Source organism: Magnolia sinica, chromosome 18 (assembly GCF_029962835.1).
Source record: "Magnolia sinica isolate HGM2019 chromosome 18, MsV1, whole genome shotgun sequence".
Lineage (NCBI taxonomy): Eukaryota > Viridiplantae > Streptophyta > Magnoliopsida > Magnoliales > Magnoliaceae > Magnolia > Magnolia sinica.
In genome coordinates this window covers 52,875,284-52,899,584 of record NC_080590.1, presented here as the reverse complement: position 1 = coordinate 52,899,584, position 24,301 = coordinate 52,875,284, and the positions used below count along the sequence as shown (strand labels likewise).

Here is a 24,301-nt window from a genome sequence, read left to right as displayed (position 1 = left end):
ATTGTGGTTTAGGATTAGAGAGAGGTTGTATAGGAAGCATCCCCTTTTTTATAACCGTCATACATGAATCCATCTTCTACATAAAGTTTGTAAGTTCTCGTATTGCTTCAGTAAGCTCTTGTATGGAATTTTGAACCGATTCTTCTTGAGGTTTCCCTTGATTGGGATTTTGATTAAAGAAACCTTGAGGGGTAGTAGTTTATCTATTCATCTAACTGAAGTTTGGATGATTTCTGTAACCATGATTGTATGTATTGGAGGTAGGTCCATTGAAAGGTCTTTGATAATTGTTCACGACATTGGATTGCTCATTCAACACCCCTCGAAAGGCAGGTATTTTTGGACAATTTTCAGTTGTGTTAATGTTGCAATCAGAGATATCGTAAACAGTTTCATTAACCTTATCTTTCTTTAATTCCATGGCCTCGAATTTCCTTATGAGATTTGTCACTTTAGAATTGATATCATCGTCCTCTTTTAGGAGATACATTTCACCCCTCTCCTTAGATTGAGTCAGCCTAGACATGGTGCTTGATTTTGGGTATGTGTCCCATGATTGTGCATTTTCAGCAAATCTATCCAAGTAATCCCACACATCATTGACATTTTTATTCATGAATACCCCATTGCACATCGTCTCAACCAATTGGCGCATGGAAGATGTCAGTCCATCATAAAAAAAAAAGTGTGTAATGCGCCATGTTTCAAAACTATGTTGTGGGCATGAACTGACAAGATCCTTGAACCTTTCCCAACATTGGAAGAATGTTTCATCCTCCTTTTGGGCAAAGTTCATGATTGATTTTCTAAAGGTGTTCGTTTTATGATGTGGAAAAAATTTCTTTATAAACTCGCTTTGCATATCATTCCATGTGCCAATAAATCTAGGACGTAGTGAATGCAACCACGTCTTAGCTTTCTCTTTCAAAGAAAAGGGAAAGAGTTTCAGCCTGATTATGTCCTTAGACACGTTTGAAAAATTGGCTATGATCTCATCAAACTTTTTTAGGTGTAAATATAGATTTTCTGACTCAAGCCCATGAAATTTAGGAAGGAGTTGGATCACCCCTGGCTTGATATCCACGTGTCTCGTATTTTCAGGAAAAATCATGCATGAGGGCGTGCTCACGCCCACCGGTTGTAAATAATCTTGTAAAGTACTAGGCGGGGGTGCTTGATGCACCTCATTCTCATCTTGGACTTCCCCAACCCTAGGTGGAGGTAGTGCTTCAGGTTGATTTGTAGCCATAACTTCAATTAACTCAGGGGATCTCGAGCGGTGGCTAGTCCTGTGATGGATAGTCAACCCCTCAACCAATCCTCCTTTAGTCAAGAGACGTCGAGTGTTGTCACGAACTCACTTGGGCATGAAACACTCATAGCCCTCAATTCAGATTATAAACCTAAACCTAAAAAGGAAAAAAAGAAATAGAAATCTAGAAATAAATAGAAAAGAGTTTGGAAAGAATTTACCAAATTTGAAGTTCCTAAGTTAAAAACCTGCAAAACAAAACAAAACAAAAGAAGTCAATTTTTAAAAATAAAAAGTCTAAAGTTAGAAATTTCCTAAAATAGAAAGTTAACTTCTAAAAACCGAAAATAGAAAGTTTCTAAAAACAAAATTAGGAAACTTCTAAAAACCTAAATTTAAAAAGTAAGTTTCTAAAAACCTAGAAATAGAAAATTTCTAAACATTAGAAAATAAGACCTAATCCTAAAATTAAAAAGGAAGAAAAATTAAAAAGAGATTACCAATTTAGAAAGCCTATATCAGGGTCATACAAAACAGGAAAATTAGGTTAGTTTCTAGAAATCAAATAGAAAAACGTAAATCTAAAAAAACCCTAATCTTAACTTAATTCTAAAACTAGTTAATCTTAGAAGATTGTAACCATTAATCCCTGACAATGACACCAAAAACGTGTTTACCACCCCAAGTATAGGGTCGCGATGTAGTAATAATCTTGGTAAGACCGAGGTTAAATCCACATGGATTGAACCTTGTACGTATTCTGAAAGTAACTAGAACTAGAACTAGACAAAGATGTAATCTAAATCAAGAAAATTAAAGAGAATAATGATGAACTATTAAACTAAAACTTGTAAAATTCAAAGGTGGGAAACTAGGGTGCTAAGGATCCACTTGTAGAGAACGGGGAGATCTATGCTTGATTCATAAACACAACTGGATTTAGAGTCCCATCTTCATCCGGTTGGAAGATATATCATTAAAAATCCAAATCTGAACTTCCTTTGATATAGTTTTCAATAGAAGATATGCATGAGAATTAGAATTGATTCCATCATAAAACCATGCCCATGAGACAAAGCAAACAATAGAATTGACCCAATCCAAATCCAATCTAAGGAATGTATGAATGTTAGGAAGGATTTCATCATCCAACCATGTCCAAGGGGCGATGGTGAACAACAGGGCTTCCTAACTTTATATCATAATAATGAAAAGAACGTGCTCAAAGCTATCGCAGATCCATTGTAATTTAAGTCACAACAGACCATTAAAAACTGAAAGCATTCCTTAATATCAAACTATAATCAAAGAGAGTTCAATGTAACATGAATCAACGTATAAAAACCAACTGTCTCACTACAAGCTTCACCTCTTAGCCCTAGCTAAGAGGTTTAGCCAACCATAATCATGATTAACAAAAATCTCTTAAGCAACATAAAAAAATGAAAGAGAAAGGAAAGAAAACCAGCCGTCCACGCTCTCTCTCTTCTCTTGCTCCACACGTCCAAGCCTCCAAGGATGATTCCTCTCTACGTCTCTCTTTCTCTCCTTTTATAGAAACACAGAGGTTGGCTGGGAGAAGTGGTGCTAGAGTAGGTGCGTAAGTTTTACGCACAACGGGTACGTGCGCAGCCATAAAACGCAAGCCAACTTGTGTTTGGATGCAATTTTCGGCCATAGGAAGCGTCAAAAACCTAGTTTTTCTCCATGGCTTTGGTCTTTTTTGGCCTGGGATTCCTCTGAATGATTCAGATCATCCAACCAATCAAGGATGGTGGGCCACAACTCCCTACAATCCCGGACGCGTCCAGATGGCCATTTTTAGAAATTTCCTGCATTGAGATGCTCGGTGGGCTCCACAGTGATGTTTTCGGGAAAATCCACTCCGCTCATTAGATTCCTATCGAAAAACTAGTCGGAAATGAGTGGTTTTGGTCAAGTTCTGGTCGGTCCACTGTATCAAATCAACTAGCCGTTCATCCTGCGCTTTCCGACGATCCACGTGTGTACGTGTGCATGGGACTAGACAGACTCATGGCTAGGTTCATGCATCCCCTCTGGATGTAATGGATGGTCCTGATCGTCCAAATGGATGATGAGTGGGGCCCACTGAGATTAACCCGTGGACGACGTCCATCCGCTGTTCCTTTATGCGAAAAGGATTGGGTCCAACCTGTTCTTTACTAGACCTTAGTCCAGTGCACGTCTAGTGTCGTGTATGTGGTGTACACACAATGCACATGTGGGGTCCACTATGATGTGTATCTGAAATCCACTCTATACATTTGTTTTGTCACCCCTTTTAAGGGGTTGAGACGAAAATTGAAGCATATCCAGATAACAGGTGGGCCCAGATCAGTGAATTGTGGGTTGATCTGTCCGTTGGGCCACTTCCACAAAAATCCAATGGCTGAAATTTGACATGTACGGTTAATTTATGTTCCTCAGGCCAGATATAAAGTTTCGAGCCGAACGGATGGTGGGAACCGTGTGATCTTGCATTTTGGACTATTTTCAGGCCTCTTTAGTGTGAATTGCTTGATTTCTCAGATCTCTGGTGTGTAAATTCTTCGATCTTAGTCCTCTGGGGTCCGTCCCTCACCTTGGTAATTTTTGAGCGTTAAATCGATGCTTTTAGTACCCTTTTTTCAGTCCAGGCTCCTAAATTTACCTTGTAACACAAACACGATTAAAATAGGCCGTTAAACAGTATCGTGTTCGTAAAATCAGGTAATAACTGGGGTTTAATATTCAATTTTGACCCTCAACAAGAGGCGGTCAACAAGATCCTCAAACATCATCTTCGGACCAAACTCAATAAGGCTAAGGGAGCTTGGGCCGAGGAACTTCCCAAGGTCTTGTGGGCTTACCGGACGATAGCTCGGACCGCCACTTGAGAGACCCCATTTTCTCTAGCATATGGGGCTGAGGTGGTCACCCCTGTAGAAATCAAATTACCATTAGCTCAGACAAGTTCGTTTAACGAGCCAGATAATGACGAGCTCATGTCTCCTAGCCTTGACCTCCTCGAAGAACAAAGGGAGTTGGCTCGGCTTCAAACCATTATTCGCCAGCAGCAAGTATCACGATTCTATAACGCTTGGGTTAAGGTCAAAAGATTCCGGGTCGGGGACTTAGTCCTCCGAAAAGTGTTTCAAAACACCAAAGAAGAGGGGTTAGGAATCCTAGGACCAACCTGGGAAGGACCCTACGTGGTGTCACATACAAGCCAACCTGGATCGTACCGATTAGAAGACCTCAATAGCCAGCTCCTCCCACACCCCTGGAACGTCGAACATCTCAAGATCTACTATCCATAGGAAGACTGAGATAATGTTCGTTCTCCCTTGTATTGATCAAAAATAAATGATAAAAGGCTTTATCAGATCCATATCCAATCGGCATCCGATCTACTATCGACCATAATCCGAGCAAAATTCATTCTAGGCCCAACCAAGGGTCAGTCGGCAATAACGACCGTTGCCTGGTCTGGATCAACGCCCGGATAATGACTCGGCATCAACTCAAATTGAAAAGGTTATTCTACTAGGTCAACTCAAACTCATGAAAGTTAATATAAAGAAGTTGAAAGAATTTTTTCATTGATAAAGACCCAGAGACCTGTTTACATTGGCTTTACATTGGCTTTACATTGGCTTTACATCAACTACAAAATTGAAGGTTATACAATAAAGGGCTACCAAGAGCCTAAAGAGGAAGAAGGCGCTGCATGTGTCTAAAGAGATGTTGGATGTGCCTGAAATGCTTGAAGCTCAGCCTCTTGGTGTGCTTGAAATGCCTGAAGCTGAAAAAGCTCGGACTCTCGGCATGCTTAAAGTGCTTAAAACCAAGAAGCTCTACAAAATTAACTTTGAGACTTAGCTACCACCTCAGAAGTCGTCTGTGAAGCCACCTCAGGAGATGCCTCGGGTGCCGCTTCATCGCCCGACCCATCCGAGCCCGACTCGTGCTCGTCGAAGGCTGAGAGATCAAGCTCGGGGAAGCTCTCCTTCATCATCCTCACGCATTCAACATAGCCTTGGCGAAAGAGAGTCTCCCTCTCATCCAAGAATGCCTAAGATGATTGGAAGTCCTTCACAACATCCCTTCATGCAATGGCAAGGGCAGCCTTGGTCTCCGCTTTCAGTCGATCTAACTTGGTGGTCGTGTCGGTGAGCCGCGCACGACAGTCGTCATACACTACCTTAGCCTCTTGCAATCGCAAGGCCAACCCAGCTTTCTCAATAGAAGCTGCTTCAAGAGCCATCTTTTTCGCCTCTAGCTCGATTGCCGTAGTCAATACCTGAGCTTCAGCCTCCTCCTCCGCCCACCCATGAGCCCGAGCAAACTCGGCGCAAGCCTTCAACGCCCACGGAGAAAACTGCAATAGAGAAGATTAAAGTCAGAGCAAGTTACAGAAGAACGAAACAGACAAGGAATAACATCGGCTAAAACTTTCACCTCAAGGAGCATGGTCGTCATGCAACCCAATGTCTGATCCATGGAGGACTCGAACAAGCTGACAAACTCTTCTTCAACGCCCTGGCGAGTCGCCTAAGGGAGGATGTCCTCCATCGTCTGATGGAAGCTCCCCCTCTCCTCTTCGGCCTCTTCCCCTCTCGAGGGCTGCACCTCAGAAGGGGGAACCTCGGCCGGGAGCTCGGCTGCCTCCTATGGCTCGGAGGGAGACACGTCCACGCCCTCGTCCATGACCTCTATGACAGTCGGGCAAGAAGGTGCGACTCTCCCCTTACTCTTGGAGGACATCTTCTGCTTCTTCTTCTTTGAAGCGTGGGTCTCATCTCGAGGAGGAGCCCACATCTTAGAAGGGGGCCGAAGGATAGGCCGAGCCTCAGCCATCTCTGCATTAGCTCAAAAAGCGACAGTACATTAGAAACATCTACTCTACTCATAAGTCAAAGGTCTAATAGCTCGGCAGAAGGCCTTACCAAAATTGTACCTGAAAGAGCTGTATCCAAGCCTGACCGAAGGAGACACTCTGGTTGGAGGAGCATTCTTCAGGATCTCCTCTCCCAGCTTAAGGCCTGCAAGTCCCTAATCTGAGCTAAGGACCCACTGTCAAATGGGGGTTGGCTCTTCAGGACGACTGAAAAGGAGAAAACAAGGTCAACAAATAATATAAGCTAGCCAACTATGGATGACCCATCATCAAAATACAAACCTAGCACAGAAAAGGCTAGGGGAATGAGAGAATGAATCGAATCTGGGTCGGCCGTCTCCCAGCTTCCATACACCCAGAGCCACCGATTCCTCCAGTGTTTATTAGATGAAGGAGAGTCAGTTATTAGGGTACCACCGGTATTCCACCAAGTGGAGAAGTAGTACCAGCCAGGTTGGGAAGTGTTGGGTCTCACTTGATACAGGTGAAGGAACTCCTCCACCGTCAGCTCGGGCTATTCTTGCTTAGCCCATAGAAGTGCGTAGCTGAACAAGTCCCTTCAACCGTTCGGAGTTAGTCGCCTCGGGGCCAAACTGAGGCAAGCCAGGAAGCGTCGAATGATCCCCTGGAGCGGAAACCGCAAGCCGCACTGAAGGGCGACCTGGAAGGCCGCTACTGCTCCCTTAAGAGGTCGGTCTGGAAGATCCTCCGCTGATGGAAGTCCGAAGATTACAGACTCAAGGATATGATACCCAAACTTGATTCGAACCAAATCATCGGAGGTTAGAGTTAAGGGGACTGGCCCCTTTGGATCTTCCTCAGCCGCGCCGTCATCATCATCGGGAGAATTGTTCGCCTCAGCAACCCGCTCGGGCGCCGAAGGTGCACTGGTCTCTGGCATGCGAGAGGCCCTCTCTTCTTTAGACGATAAGTCCAGTGCCCTAGCACTGGTAGCCCTTGCAACGGGGACTGGTCTCTATGCTGGATACCTCTCCTTCACTCTCCTGGAGGACGAATACTGGAAAGCGGCATCCGCCATTACCACCAATGGCAAAGGTGGGTTCGACATTACCCGGAGGCGACTACTCGCCCCACTTTCACCACCAGACATCCCTTCCAGCGAGCTCCTAGACCCAGACATAAAAAACAAATGGAAAGGGAGAAGAAATGGAGTTCACTGGGGACAAAAATGGCAGGAAAGGTAGTAGATGGAAGCAGACACGATCGCTGGAGCGTGTTTGGGGAAGAAAGAGATGAGAGAGAAGACAAAAATAGCAAAGGGAAGAGCCCTAGAACGCTAGGGCTCTCCTTAAATAGCGGTGCCACGTAGTAGCGGCTTAATGACGACTCAACTCTGCACCATACGGACGTCCCCTCGTCTCCCCCGTCGAGCCATGTGTTGCAACTACACGCGCCGCCAGTCTAAATAATCATTTGCCACACCACGCGTCGCTGCCCTATTTGCCAGTCACCGAAATGACGGCTTAGCACCCACGTGACCTCGAGCCACACGATGACACGTAATGAACGACGCCTAGACTACCGCGTTGGCCGCCATGCCAAGCATTAATGACTACGCAGTCCGGCCCGATCCATACGTAACCCGACCGAATGAAAGCTGAGTTTACTTTCTGAGCCTGCTCGAAAAGCAAAGGGGGCTTACTGTTGGGGAAAAATATGTAAGTCCGAAAGATGGTTTATGGAATGGACCAACTCTTCTACAATGACCTGGACCCATTGTAGTTCGAGCCTGGTACGACCCCCAAGTGCAAGAGAGGGCTGACCGACTTAAAAGGTAATGCTAGCTGGAGCGCCCCCAAAGACTGACCTAAATCATGGGTTGGCCAAGGGTCTATTACGGATCGACCATAACTCGGCCAGAGATCATCCACAGACCGACCATATCTCGGTTACAAGTCGATCACAGGTCGGCTATAGATCAGTCACAGGACGATCACAGACCGACCACATCTCGGTCATAGATCGGTCGAAGATTGGATATAAGATTATCATAGACCGGCCATAGTCCGGTCACAAATCCGTCATAATCCAAAACAATTTCCTTAGCAGGATCGAAGCATCTTGAAAGATCTTAAAGCTTGAGTTACAAGGAGGGTTGAGTAATCCAAAATGGCTCCCGACCTAGATCCGACCCAAAACCGAGCCAACATCCGAAGAGTCTTTCGAGTCCTAAAGATCATGGGGAGATAAGATTGGATCCCGATGTTCTCGAGATCCTAAAATCTTGAAAAGATCCCGTATCATATCAAATTTCCAACGTAGTTGGAGAAAGTCCTCCTATGGTGGATCTCTCCCTTCCCTATAAATACTGGGATGCGCTTCACCAAGAAGGGACGTTCACATTCACAAAAACCCTATTTATCACATTGGTCTCTTTTCTGGAGATCCTTCTTAGATCACGAGCCTAGCTTAGGCATCAGAAAGTCCCCTGAAAGAACTAGGGCCTCCTTTGTCTCTCACCTCTACTCGTGCATGTTCGAGGAAAAGATGAATAGAAGGTCCACAATAACATGGGTCGATGTCATCTATATTAGGAACACAGGTGAGAATAAGTGTAATTATTGTACTTTTTAAGCTCTGATCCTTCACTGTAAGTTCTACTTGAGGACGTTCCAAAACCTTTCACATGTGTGGACGGCTATCGTCGTTGCCACATATTTTTATGTCCATGCAGGACAAACCACATATTCCATTCCACTCTAAGACAATCAGGACCTCCAAACGAGGCCGGCTTTCTAAACCACTCCCTGTTCTCGCTCTTCCATCTCCCACCCTTCAAAATCCCTCCTTCCAATCTCATCGCATCTCCCACAGCCATTCAATCCACGCACGATCATGGACCCCACCCCTCCCCACGAAGTCGAAGAATGCCGGGGCGTCCTCCGGGTCTACAGTGACGGCTCGATCGTCCGATCGCCCCAGCCCAGCTTCAGTGTCCCCATCCACGACGATGGATCCGTCATCTGGAAAGACGTCACATTCGATCCCTCCCACGATCTCCAGATCCGCCTCTACAAGCCTTCAGGCCCACCCGGGCCCACGAAATTACCCGTGTTCTACTACTTCCACGGTGGGGGCTTCTGCATCGGGTCCCGCACCTGGCCCAACTGCCAAAACTACTGCCTCCGGCTCGCGGCCGATCTCCGAGCTGTAGTCGTCGCGCCCGACTACCGGCTTGCACCAGAGAACCGGCTCCCGGCCGCCATCGAGGACAGCATCGCAGCCATTGAATGGCTGAAAGGGCAGGCCGTGGCTGAAGATCCTGACACGTGGTTAACAGATGTCGCGGATTTCGGGCGGGTGTTTATCTCGGGCGACTCGGCGGGGGGAAACATAGCCCATCACCTTGCGGTTCGGTTCGGATCCGACTCTACCGAGTTAGCACCGGTTCGGATCCGTGGATACGTTTATTTAGCCCCCTTTTTTGGTGGGACGGTAAGAACCAGATCCGAGGTGGACAGCCCGAGCGATGCTTTCTTCCCTTTAGTACTCAATGACAGGTACATGATGAGAAACGCTTCAATACTCTGCCGAGTTTGCTGGCTCGCACGCTCGCACTGAAATGTTACACACGTGGCATACAATATAAAGATGCTGATCTTCAGAGACTTTATATATACATTTCATGTTTCATATTTAACTGTATCACATGCAAGGCTCAATCAAGTTCCACACTACCTTTGAAATGCCCATGGATTCATCAGTAATATAGTAATATATCTAAAACCCATTTAATTCCATCATCGATTCTAATGCCTATGGATAAAAGAAAAAAAAAAAAATTAATAATAATAAAAAATAAAGGCTAAATCCACAACTCTGGTGAAATAAGTCAAGAAGAGCAATGGGTATAGGATGCCAACCATAGGTTCATGTGTGGTCACCATGTTGTGTATCTTTCATTAAACTATTAATTTAAACATATCAAGTCAATTCTAATACATAATTTTTTATATTTAAAATAAATGAAAATTAATACTAATTAAGCTAATATAACCAATTATCACTATTGATCATCTCCACTGATAATGGATTCAATCATCAACGTTAATGATTACCATTGATGATGGATCTGATCATTAGTGTTGATCATTACCATTAATGATAGATTCAATTACCAACTCATAATTAATGGTGATTAAATTGTTATCAATAGAGATTTATATTTACACGTACACATAAATGCAATTTATAATCCAAGAACATGATTAGTCGTACATTTTGGACTAGAGGTGTACATGAGTCGAACCGAGTCGAGTTGGGCATAGCTCGACTCGGCTCGCCCACTTGCTGACCCTAGCTTGAACTCGGCTCAGCTCACTCCTCGAGCCTGATTGGCCAGCTCTGCTCCGTTCGATCAGTAGCTCAGGCTAGTTCGAGCTGAGTTCGCCTGTACAACATTTTCACAAATACATAAACTGCACCTTTAAAAAATCTCACTATATGTAAAACAACAGCAGTGGTTTTACAGGTATTTCATCAAACACTTTCTAAGCAACATAAAAATGAAAAAAAAAAATGGTATTTGTTTTATATACATACCTTCCTTGCCACCCGCCACACTTCGTTGAGTCATTTCATCAAACACTTGGTGAGCAACATCATTATCAAAGTAACCGAGTCACCAAACTGGTTCAATCCGAGTTTGATTCAAGCCGGGTTCAATCCGAGTCGAGTCGAGCTCGGGCAAGCTCGAACTCGGTTCAAAATTTTTTCGAGCTCAAAAAATCAGCTCGAACTTAGTTTTGAACCGAGTCAAATCGAGCTTTTTCGAGTCGAGTCGACTGAGCTAACCGAGCTAACTAGGTTCGTGTACAACCCTATTTTGGACATCTACTCATAAAATGTATGACCCACCTCATAGAATCACATCATAGGACATGATCACAATATCAATTTTCATTGACATGTTTATAAAATTTAAAATTTTATTATTTATGTCTTTTATTCTTAATTTATATATTTAATAGGCTTCGGCCCGAATTTTGAATTTTCCACGCTTACCTATTGTTCCATTTTGATTTTTGATTTTGCTTGTCTTGGACCTAGCCCGATGTGTCCCGTCCCATTGTTCCTTGTGGTGGTTCATATGAGTTGTGTACCACACTGATGTTTGGCTCAGGCTAATATTGAGGACCTGATGAGATGAAGTCAATGTTACAGTCAGGCACGGTGGCCCTAAAGAGCTAAGATTTCACCTAGATGAGATCCACCTCGCACAAAGTGTTACTTGGTGGGCTCCCATATGGGTGATTCGGATTGTTTCCATAAACATATCGTTAACTTTCTAACCAAACAAGTTTTTTCTTTTTCTTTCATTGATTGATAGGTTTTGGAGGTTATCTTTGCCAGTTGGGGAGAATACAGATAACCCAATAGTGAATCCGTTCGGACCGTCTAGTCCGAGCCTTGAAACCTTGGCTCTTTGTCCGATCTTGGTTGTGGTTGGAAGCTGTGATTTACTGAGAGACCGGGCCGAAGAATATGTGATGAAGTTGAAAGGGTGGGGAAAGAGAGTTGAGTTCATGGAGTTTGAAGGGAAGCAACACGGCTTCTTTACCGTCGACCCTTGGTCTGAAGCATCTAACAAGCTTATGCAAGACATCAAAAGATTCATGGCTGAAAATGCAGAATCGGAGTGAATTAAAATGCGACATTGTGGTGGGTTTGATCTCAATGGTTGGTATTTGGTGTTGTAGCTGTGTGGCACACTTTGTGGGATATGTTGCAGTTTTTAAGGACTTCTATTGGTTTTCTTTGCTTTGCTTGGAATGGTTTTGATTATTGAAAATGCAAAGTTGTAGTTTTTAAGGACTTCTATTGGTTTTCTTTGCTTTGCTTGGAATGGTTTGGATTATTGAAAATGCGAAGCAAATTAATTTATTGATTCGTGAAGCATGGTGTATTTACATTGGGAATTTGGATCCTTTCCTTGCCACAAATAGACAATTTTTGTTTTCCTGTACCGTGATTCATCCACACCATCACTGATATTGTCAGCACTGTTGCATTAAATGTAATGTGTGATGATGCGGCCCAATTACATTGCAACAAATTGGAATTTTCAATTTGTGACAAGCAGAAAATACAGTGCGTGATGATGTGGCCTAATGAGATTGCAAAATTTCCAATTTGTGGCAAACAGAGGATCCATATTCTTACATTGTGTGGTTTTTAGCCTTCAGGTGAAAAGGTAACCTTTTTTTATTGAAAGAATCCAAAAGGTGGATGTGAAAAGCTCTTGAAGAATTCTCAAATAAAATAAAATAAAATAAAATAAATTACAATAGATTATGATGAGGGATGAACGCAATGAGGGCGATCACCGTCTTCCTCAAGGATAATTACTTCGAATTCACGAAGCTTCTCTGGACTACTTGTAGAGACTTCTCGCATCCAAGAGGAAAAAGTAAGAAAATATAAATAATATTCAAGAAATTTCATAAATTGATTGATTGATAATTGTAATGTGTCCTTGTTACACCATTAATATAGAAAAAAAAAAAATCAAAATTCGTAATTACCAAAACTAGCAAAAATCTAAGTCTAATAAAAATACTAATTCTAATAAAACTCTTCTAAAACCTAATTTCTAAAAATAAAAATTTCAAATAAATTTTTGCTAGAAGAGTCCTAGCATGATTACAAGTTGTGTAAAAAAGAAGAAAATCTAAAACTCTCTCTCTCTCTCTCTCTCTCTCTCTCTCTCTCTCTCTCTATATATATATATATATATATATATATATATCAGAATTACTAAAATATAGTAATTTGTTCACCTCGGAAGGCCCATTTCAGTAAAGATTTGCGTCCCGTAACGATACTTGGATCAAAAGTTATTATCAATTTACAGTCCACCTTCTTTTGGTCCAACCATGCTAGGAATGTATTTGTGCCATGTCTTACATCAAACCCTTCCACTCGAAAAAAACTCATCCTCGAGTTACTCAAGGGACTTCACTCATGGTACTCAAATAATTTCTAGCGCCAATGTTTATTAACCTCTTCCTTATAGTTTGCATTATGCTCTTGAGCTGAAAACATACATCTACTCACACTCTCCTTTACTTGACTAGTATGGATCAATTCCTTCACTTGTGCTTGCAAGAATTCATATTCTTCCTGATTATGTGAGCAATTAGGCATTCTTCATGCTCACCTTGACTTGACTAGTATGAATCAGTTCCTTCATTGAGTACAATCGCCTTGAACTCCTGCAATACCAGTTTCAAATCATTTGAGATGTTCACAGGCTCCATATAATTTTCATTTTCAACTAATACATCTACATCTCCTTTCACGCCCCAAACTCAGAATCCGGGCTCACAAAATTCCCCATCACTGAATTCGGTGCCGACAGCCTCTGTAGTACCCCATTCTCGGCTTTCAGCACTTATATGCCAGATTCCGATCCTGGGATCCTACAAGGAGGATTTTCTAACTTACATTTAACTCGTAATAAGCATAACCACAAGTTTACCTAAATCACAAAGGCAACATCCTCATCACATATCCACTAATATGAACAGTTGAATACAGTGCTGAAAGAGAAATATACATATATCAAAAATCATATGCTCCAGAAATTCATTGCACGCTCCAAGCTCAATGCTACTGTGACCTAACGCCACCTGCACGCATCTATCATGCATAAGCCTATAAAAAGCTTAGAGGGTGATGTAAGTGTGTGCGATGCACGTGCCAAGCATATAGATATCAGAGTAAGCGAAAATACTGGCAATCCATAAATCGTACAATATCAGAGTAATGCGAAAACATGCTAACAAATTCATAAATATCATCAGCCTTATCCAGGCTATGTGATGCAAAAACATAATAAGTCAATATCATATACTGAAGAAGCAATGTAGAACAGCTCTGCAATGCGGAGACACAGTAAACCAAATATCAGATACCGAATCCACGAATACCGTCAACCTCATCTAGGCCATATAAATGCAGAAATGTATCAACCTAGAATACCATATGCCGCGGATGTAATGCAATATGCGGTGCGAAAGATGTGACTAAGCTGGAGTGTGAAGTCGGGATGATAGTACGTAGTATCGAAGGCTACAGGGTCCACCACAAGGGACTTCTATCCAAATCAGTTTCATATCTAAATTTGGATAGTTAAACTCAATGTGGTGAACTCTTGATCTTAGGTTGGTCGCGCGCCCCAACCGAAATCCTAACCACTACGAAGGTACTCATGATGACTTGATTACGCACCACCAACCCAAGTGGATAGTGAATGAATGAATGCATGAGAAAAATGGTGAGTATATAAGTCCACATATCAGTACTGTACATCTCTGGGATCATCACCAGGGTTTAGTACACTCTACATGCAATCGCCGCCCACTGGACGTGCAACCATGCAAGTGGAAGAGACTTCACTATTCGCTTGACCAGTAGTTAGCCAATATCAACCCAGCACGTCGATAGTAGACCCAATTACAAACTAGTCAAACTCAGCCTATTTATGCCCACTACCCTCAGGCAAGTAAGGCCACAACCCCTTCCCAACCGACCACGACATAGTGGGAGATGCGGCCTATTAGTATCCAGCACTCGGGCGCTCATGTATCCACTCGGTCTAGACGTTCGGGCATCTCCTGGCCACGAAGGTTTAGGAATTTTCACCCAGAGACATCTATGGCGCTCTGATGCTAGCAAAAGATTTTCGGTGTCCCATCTGGTCATCCATGACATGCCTGTGAAGGCCACGGCCCTGATGTCGCTAGGGTGTACAGTAATCACAACACACAATGCAAGATGCATGAGTCAAACAATCTAATCATGCATTAATCCTGCACATACCGTGCGCTCATGTGAGATAATCTCTGCCTATCAGGGAGTCTCATAACAACCTGCCCAATGATATATATAATGGTCAACCACATCTCATAACAAATATGCAGATAATGCGTATGGGCATGTATCATGATGCTATGCTATCACATGCTCATAATCAGTATTGACAACCAGCACTGATAATCGGCATCGAAATCGGCCTATATAATCAGCCTCGATAATCGAAATCAGCCTCGATAATCGGAATCAGCCTCGACAATCGGAATCGGCCTCGATAATTGGAATCAACATCGAAAATCGGCCTCAACAATCAAAATCGGCCTCAATAATCGGAATTGGCTTTGACAATCAGAATCGAGCTCGATAATCAAAATCGGCCTCGATAATTGGCCTAACAAGGGGCTTAAGGGAAGGTCACAATTTGGACATTTAACCAACATTGCTCCCAAAGAGTGGCTCACATAGAGCCAAAAGTATAGTGGACCTATGGCCTCACACAAGAGCCTCATACATAACATAATGGGCCACATACAATCTCTACGGGCCTCATACAATCATAATGGGCTTTACCATATGGGCCTCACATATCACAATGGGCCGGATCACATTAGCTTCATATACAACACATTGGGCCTCATCATATGGCTTCATATACATTAAGTGGACCGCACTAATGGGCCTCATAAACATCAAGTGGGCCGCATCAATGGGCCTCACCAATGGGCCTCATAAACATCACGATGGGCCACATCCATGGGCCTCAAATACGTCACAATAGACCTCACCAAATGGGCCATAATTATATCACATTGAGCCTCATCAAATGCCACAAACATATCACAATAGGCCTCACCAAATGGGCCACAAATATATCACATTAGGCCACACATATGGGGCTCATCTACAACAGGTCGGGCCTCATATACATCAGATTAGGCCTCACATATGGGCCTTGAACTCATATACATCAAGTGGGCCGCATCGCATGACATCATATACATCAATGGGCCGCATCGCATGACATCATATACATCAATAGCCGCATCGCATGGGCCTCATATACAACACATTAGACCTCATATACATCAGATTGGGCCTCACATATGGGCCTTGACCTCATATACATCAAGTGGGCCGCATCGCATGGCATCATATACATCAATGGGCCGCATCGCATGGCATCACATACATCAATGGGCCACATCGCATGGGCCTTATATACAACACATCGGGCCTCACTCATGGGTCGTGTATACATCACAATGAGCCTCAGCATACATCATGCTGGGCCTCATTCATGGGCCTCAAATACATCACAATGGGCCTCACTTATGGACAGCATGAATGTAGAATACATACATCAAGATGGGTCACATGTCCCACGGACGGTGTGAATAAAACATACCTCAAGCGGACCCTAATGTCCAGAGTCTGGACGGTGAGGACAGACCCAAACATCACGTGGGTCCCATACAGATGGGCTGTGGATATAACACATACCTCATGCCCACAGAACTTGCTGATGGCATGACAACAACCATACTGCTACTGGATGGACACCGTAGATAGACACATACATTATAGTGTAATCCCACCGTCCAACAATCTAGACGGTGGAGATAAAACACATATATCATAGTGTAGTCCATTGCACGGACAGTGCAGATATAGCCCATGCATCATGGCTGGCCCCACTAGCTAACGTCCATGTAAATGGACGGTGCAGATGGTGGATGGGACCCACAAAGCTTGGTGACGTCAGACAGCTGGTGGACCCACAGAACTGCTTACGTCCTGACAGATGGACGATCTGATAAAACCCATCATCCCATAGGGCCCCATCATCGAGCGATGGACAGTGAGAATATAGAATATATTCATCAAGGTGGGTCCCACCGTCCCTGCTGGACGGTGGAGATACCATATGTGCATCACGTGAGTACCACGGTGGGTCTCACAACCCCCTGGTTAGTGGCAAATAAACATCATGGTGGGCCCAAGGTTTCATTGGTGGACATCAATCTTCACCATCTGCTATGGTGCGGTCCATCAGAACTTTGGATCTCCCTTTATTGGATAAAAGACGGACGGTGTGGGATTTTCACATGTGCCAACCTAAAGGGGGTGTAGTAGCTGCTGGACGGTTTAGATGCAATACACGCTGCACGGTGGGGCCCACATAACTTGCTAACGACATTACAGCAGCTATTTAGCTGCCGTAAAGTACATCAGCCAATCCACTTCCACCACATGGTGGGTCCCATATGTGGCCTGAAGCTAATATTTGTGGTTTTCCTTCATCCATGCTAGACCGGATGGACAGCTAGAATGGACCCCAGCCATGATAACGAGGTGGGCCCCATGGTGGACACCATGGATATAAAATACACCCATCACGTATGGTCCACAACACAAGGAAAGAGAGAGAGAGAGAGAGAGAGAGAGAGAGAGAGAGAGAGAGAGAGAGAAAGATAGAGATAGACAGAAAGAGAGAGATCGGCGTAGTGGAGGGACCCCGCCACTATGGGCCCCTCTTTGATCACAACACATACATCAAGTGGGTCCTCAAATAAAAATTAATAGTTGAAAAATCATAAAATCACCCACCTATTGCTCCTCTTCTTTAGCTCCTTGGACTCCCTAGCTCCAAAGCTACAAGTTTGATGGAGGATAATGGAGATTGGACGGTTGGATGGTGGGGATCTTGGGTAGGGAGTGGGCCACACTAGGCTCTCTCATGGAGCTTGGACGATCTCTCATGGTTGCTTGGGAGGAAATGAGAGAGAGAGGGTTGTAAGGAGAGAGATGGATGGGTGATGGAGTGATGGGTGAGTGAGTAATGTGTACTTGACATGGAAGGGATGGGTTACTTTAACTTTAGGGTTATTTTGGTAAGGGAGTGATGAGATATGTAGTTGACTAGTGATGTGTACTTGATTGATGTGATTGATTTGGGATGTTCTCTTGGGTTTTGCAAAGCGTGGAATTTTTCTCAAACTGAATGCTGGCCCACATCTCCTGGCCTGGGTATCGCATCAGAGTATGAAACGCTGCGTCGAAACCATGGCGACGGTGCGGTCGTAAGGGTGCAAGTCTCAGATTGAACCGACTCTGGAATATGGGATACGACTCAAGGTTGTACGCAACTGCTATTTACATGTAGTCGTTGCCAGAATTCGACCGGGAGGACTACGGAAGCCTACGGAACGGTATGGTCTAGGATACAGGCCTAACATCTCTCATCTCCTTATATTGTTTAACAAAATCATGTTTAGGTATGAGAGACCGTTCCTCAACATTAAAAGTCTTGAGTTGGTTTTTCGTTCCCATAGGGACAAGGATAATCTTTCTACTGTCCTTAATACATATAAATACATTATCCCAGCCTCTATGCGTAGCATTAATATTATATTGTCGTCGTCGACCAAGTAACATGTGATAAGCTTCTATGTCGACTACCTTACATATTACTTCGTCTTTATATTATTTACCAATGGAAAAATATATACGACATCGTTCAGTTACCCACTACAAAAAAGAGGGTTTTTACCGATGAAACTTTTAGCGACGAAAGTTATTTTCATCGGTAAAAGTTTACTTTTAGCTATGAATATTTTTGTCATCGCTGAAAATCACTTTTAGCGATGAAAATATTCGTCGTTAAAGGGTGATTTGAATTTTTACACCTTTAGCGATGAAAAGTTTCGTCACTAAAGGATGTTTTGAATTTAGCCACCTTTAGCAACGAAAATTTTCATCGCTAAAGGTTGTTTTGAATTTTTGAAAAGTTTCCTTTTAGCAACGAAATTAATTTCGTAGCTAAAGGTGTCTTTTAGCGACGAAAATATTCGTCGCTAAAGGGTGATTTGATTTTTGCACCTTCAGCGACGAAAGTGTTTTGAATTTTAGCTAAAAGTCACCTTTAGCAACGAACATTTTCATCACTAAAGGGTGTTTTGAATTTTTAAAAAGTTTCCTTTTAGCGACGAAATTCATTTCGTAGCTAAAGGTGTCTTTTAGCGACGAAAATTGTCATCCCTAAAAGATGTTTTGAATTTTTTTTAAAAAAAATTTGAAAAGTTTTCTTTTAGCGACGAAATTAATTTCGTAGCTAAAGGTGGCAATAAAGGTAATTTGAATTTTTGCACCTTTAGCGATGAAAATTTTCGTCGCTAAAGGATGTTTTGAATTTTAACTAAAAGCCACCTTTAGTGACGAAAATTTTCGTCGCTAAAGGGTGTTTTGAATTTTTGAAAAGTTTCTTTTAACGATGAAATTAATTTCGTAGCTAAAGGTGTTTTTTAGCGATGAAAATATTTGTCACCAAAGGGAGATTTGAATTTTTGCACCTTTAGCGATGAAAATTTTCGTCGCTAAAGGGTGTTTTGAATTTTAGCTAAAAGTCACCTTTAGCGACGAAACTTTTCATCGCTAAAGGGTGTTTTGAATTTTTGAAAAGTTTCCTTTTAGCGACGAAATTAATTTCGTAGCTAAACGTGTCTTTTAGCGACGAAAATATTTGTCGCCAAAGGGTGATTTGAATTTTTGCACCTTTAGCGACGAAAATGTTCCTCACTAAAGGGTGTTTTGAATTTTAGCTAAAAGTCACCTTTAGCGACGAAAATTTTCGTCACTAAAGGGTGTTTTGAATTTTTGAAAAGTTTCCTTTTAGTGACGAAATTCATTTCATAGCCAAAGGTGTCTTTTAGCGACGAAAATATTCATCGCTAAAGGGTGATTTGAATTTTATTTTGAATTTTAACTAAAAGCCACCTTTAGCGACGAAAATTTTCGTCGCTAAAGGGTGTTTTGAATTTTTGGAAAAGTTTCCTTTTAGCGAAGAAATTAATTTCGTAGCTAAAGGTGTCTTTTAGCGATGAAAATATTTGTCACCAAAGGGTGATTTGAAATTTTGCACCATTAGCGATGAAAATTTTCGTCGCTAAAGGGTGTTTTGAATTTTAGCTAAAAGTCACCTTTAGCGACAAAAATTTTCATCGCTAAAGGGTATTTTGAATTTTTGAAAAGCTTTCTTTTAGCGACGAAATTCATTTCGTAGGTAAAGGTTTCTTTTAGCGATGAAAATATTCGTCGCTAAAGGGTGATTTGAATTTTGTTTTGAATTTTAACTAAAAGCCACCTTCAGCGACGAAAATTTTCGTCGCTAAAGGGTGTTTTGAATTTTTAAAAAGTTTCCTTTTAGCAGCAAAATTAATTTCGTAGCTAAAGGTGTCTTTTAAAGATGAAAATATTTGTCGCCAAAGGGTGATTTGAATTTTTGCACCTTTAGCAACGAAAATTTTCATCGCTAAAGGGTGTTTTGAATTTTAGCTAAAAGTCACCTTTAGCGACAAAAATTTTCGTCGCTAAGGTGATTTGAATTTTTGAAAAGTTTCCTTTTAGCGACGAAATTCATTTCGTAGCTAAAGGTGTCTTTTAGCGACAAAAATATTCGTCGCTGAAGGGTGATTTGAATTTTATTTTGAATTTTAACTAAAAGCCACCTTTAGTGACGAAAATTTTTGTCGCTAAAGGGTGTTTTGAATTTGTGAAAAGTTTCCTTTTAGCGACGAAATTAATTTCGTAGCTAAAGGTTTCTTTTAGCGACGAAAATAGTCATCGCTAAAGGTTGTTTTGATTACCTGCTGTCTTGCAAATGTTCGCCGTAAGACTTTTACCGATGAAAATTTTCGTCGGTAAAAGTGTTTTCCTTAAACATTTTTCAATAATGTAAAAATGTCATACCTTTTAAAAAATTTTGTCGGTATATATCTATATCTCTCTCTCTATATATATATATATATATATATATATATATATAATTAAAAGGTAATATTTAAATGATTTGTAATATCACATGAAAAAGAATATTGAGAAGTTTAGAAATTTTAACAATGTTTGAGAAAAATTTTGAGAACAAAGTGATGCTTTTGAAGAAAGAAAATCGGCAATTTGAAATTTTTGAAAAATTAAAATATGAGAAAATTATTTAGATTTTGTGAATAAAAAATCAAAATTTGTATTTTAAATATTTTTTGATAAAAATGATATTTTGTAAAAAGAGAAAAAATATACATTTTGAAAAAAAAATATTTTAAAAGGAAATTAAAATTTATTTGTTAGCTCATGTCTCAAAATGTTGTAGTAAAACAGATGGACGGAACAGATATGTCATATATGTCACAGTGAGGTCCAAAAATTTCAACTAGCACTTTTGAATGGTTTCCAAGGCAGGAATTTCCAAACGGGTGCAAAGGTCATAATTACCCCTTCACCTGGTATTTACACTTGCAATGAGAAATCAAACAGGCCCTTAGGTGAGTTACTCATTACCCTTACTAGAGTAAACTCTATGGGGTCCACTATTTTTTTACTAGAGTAAACAAATAATTTGAGGTATAAAGAAGAAATAGAAAGCATATCAAAAGCCCAAGTGGACCACACCATAGGAAATAGTGTGATTGAACATCTACCATTGAAAAATTCTTAGAGGCCATATAAGTTTTAGATCAAGCTGATGTGTTTGTGTTTTCTCTTCATTCATATCTTTTTGATATTATGAACATGTTGGATGTCAAATAAAATTACTGTGGACCCATGGAAGGTATCAACAGTTGAAATCATTATTCCACACTATTTCAAGTGGCATGGTCCACTTGACTTTCAGATTTACCAAAAATTCGGGATCAACCTACGCCGTTCATCCATTTATCGTGATCAATTTAGAGAATTTTCCAAAAAATGAATCATATCCAAAGATTAAATGGACCACACCACAAATAAGGGGAGCAGATTGGCTACTCCCCCTTACAAAATATTCAACTATGGAGATTAGATCCGATTTATCCAATGACTCCACAAAGGTTATAATATATTATTCAATACCTAAGATTTCATCTGATCATGTGATCCATTTGGATCGGATTCCGCACATCAAGGTATCTCACACAGATCTCTACGCCAAGAAGATGCGCATAAAATGGTGTCTTTTTACTGCATAACACAATTTTGAGTGGGTTGGAGCATGTTTCATTTTTAACAATCCTTTCTCATTGCCACTGATCGATACTATTTTGGGTCTATGTTCCATCAAAGATGGTCCACAGATTTAGGCCCTCTCGATTGACATACATGTGTGCCGCTTGTGGGGTGATTGGTTCACCACCATCTAAAAATTGGCACACTGTAAAAGAGATCAAAGAGGGCGTACGTGTAAGGTACAGCTTAAAATAATAGTACCATCAGAAATGTAATAACATTAATTAATTATTCAATTATTTAATTAAAGAAATGCTCCAGTGCTTTGAGAGCACAGCAAGTTATAGTGCCCCAACTTGCATTATAACACTTGGATAGTCCAATTGATTTATTTGAACTGTCCATTAGGTTCATAACACATTTCATAGTCCACAATGCAAAATAATAAAATAAACTGATAAGGTGATCTAATCCATCATTAATATGGTCTTATTTTTTGTAGCCATACATATCTAAAGCCATGGATGGATGGTTATAATTGGCTAACAAATGTGATTCTTTACAATTATAAACAAACCATGATAATCCTAACAAATGGATGAATCGAAATGTTGATTGGACCTATTTTGTGTAAATGATCTTGACCATCCATTTTTAATTCCATTTACCGAATGGTCAAATTTACAAAATTAGTGTGATATTTTCATGGTAGCTCTTGAAATATGGATTAGACCTGATGAACCGTATTGATCAATGGTTTGGATCGTCTAGGTTCTGAATAAAAATGGGAGCACTATAACTAATTGTGTTCATAGGCACTGGAGCATTTCTAAATAAATAAATAAAAGAGTCCTTGTGGAGCAATAGCATTCATGGGAGATGTGTTGGTGTTCCCTCACATAAAAAAAATAAATTTAAAAAGGAAAAAAATATAGGGCTTGATACCAAAAATGAGAGGGATATAAATCTCAGGTGGACCACACCACATGAAAACAATAGTGATTGGATATCCACCATTAAAACCCTCCTAAGGCCCACTGTATTTTTTATTTGACATCAAATCTATTGATTAGGTTATACAAGCCTAGATGAAGGGAAAAAAAATATCAGATTGATCCAAAACTGTATATGGCCCCCAAAAGGTTTTTAATGGTTGACGCTCATTCAACACTGTTTCTTATAATGTGGTCCAGTTGAGATCAGGATATACCTCATTTTTTGTCTCATACCATAAAATGATATGGAAAAATAGAGAGAGAGCTAATCTCTCTCTCTCTCAACCTCTCTCAATCTCTCACTCTCACAATCTCTCTCAGTCTCTCACTCTCTCAACCTCTCTCAGTCTCTCACTCTCGCGCACCCTCTCTCTCTCTCTCTCTCTCTCTCTCTCTCTCTCTCTCTTGGTCCCTCTCTCAACTGCGCCCTCTCTCTCTGTCTCTTTGTCTCTCTCTGTCTCTCTCGGTGCTATCTCTCTCTCTCTCTGTCTCTCTCGGTGGACCATGATCGGGGCTCCAACTCAAACAGGTATCTCTCTCTCTCTCTCAATCTCTGTCAATCTCAATACCGATTGAAATGATTTAGGGATTTATAGATTTAGGGATTTGGGGATTTGGGGATTTAGGGATTTAGGGATTTGGGGATTTAGGGATTTAGGGATTTGGGGATTTGGGGATTTAAGGATTTGGGGATTTGGGGATTTGGGTAGGCATTGCTATCTCCACTGTTTCATGTGGTGCAGTCCACTTCAGCTTTGGATCTGCCTCAGTTTTTGCTATTATGTCTTAAAATAAGTTGGACAAACTGATAGATAGGGTGGATTTCTCATGAAGTCTTGGTGGATCTCACATGGGGCCAGGCAACTTGCATCCTGATGGATGACCTGGATTGGTTGCTCAGTAACTCAGTGGGGCCCACTTTGATGTAGGTGTCTTATCCACGTTGTCCATCCAAAATTGAAACATATCCAAATCTCAAGTGGACCACACCATAACAAATAGAAGAAATGACTGCCTACTGATTTAAAGCTTCTTAGTTGGACTAAGCTGATAGTTGTGTTTTCTTTGGTACACGTCCGACCTTATGAACAATTTGGATGACAAATAAACATTAATGTGGCCATTAATAAGGTTTTAATGGTCCATGTCATTACCTCTACTATTTCTATAGTGTGGTCCACTTAATTTTGGGATATTTTTAATTTTGGACTCATATTCTAAAATGAGCTATAGAGGACGGAAGAGACACATATATCACAATAAGCCTATTGAGTATTGAGTTACTCGGTAGCAGTCGGCCTTCTTGCAGCGCCGTTGTGGAGATTTTGCTGCCATAAG

The 24,301-nt window shown here is 41.4% G+C and overlaps 1 protein-coding gene and 1 non-coding gene across 2 annotated transcripts; both read left to right on the top strand.

The window, feature by feature from the left end:
• The first annotated feature begins 707 nt into the window (after positions 1 to 707).
• On the top strand, positions 708 to 814 carry LOC131234186 (small nucleolar RNA R71). The gene has a single exon (XR_009165594.1). It is a non-coding gene; the product is annotated as a small nucleolar RNA R71 (small nucleolar RNA).
• An 8,053-nt stretch (positions 815 to 8,867) lies between these two features.
• LOC131233236 (probable carboxylesterase 15) lies at positions 8,868 to 11,929 on the top strand. Its single transcript, XM_058229878.1, has 2 exons — positions 8,868 to 9,673; positions 11,503 to 11,929. The coding sequence occupies exons 1-2, from the start codon at positions 9,009 to 9,011 to the stop codon at positions 11,813 to 11,815; spliced, it is 978 nt and encodes a 325-aa protein (XP_058085861.1). The 5' UTR covers positions 8,868 to 9,008; the 3' UTR covers positions 11,816 to 11,929.
• Positions 11,930 to 24,301: the final 12,372 nt, after the last annotated feature.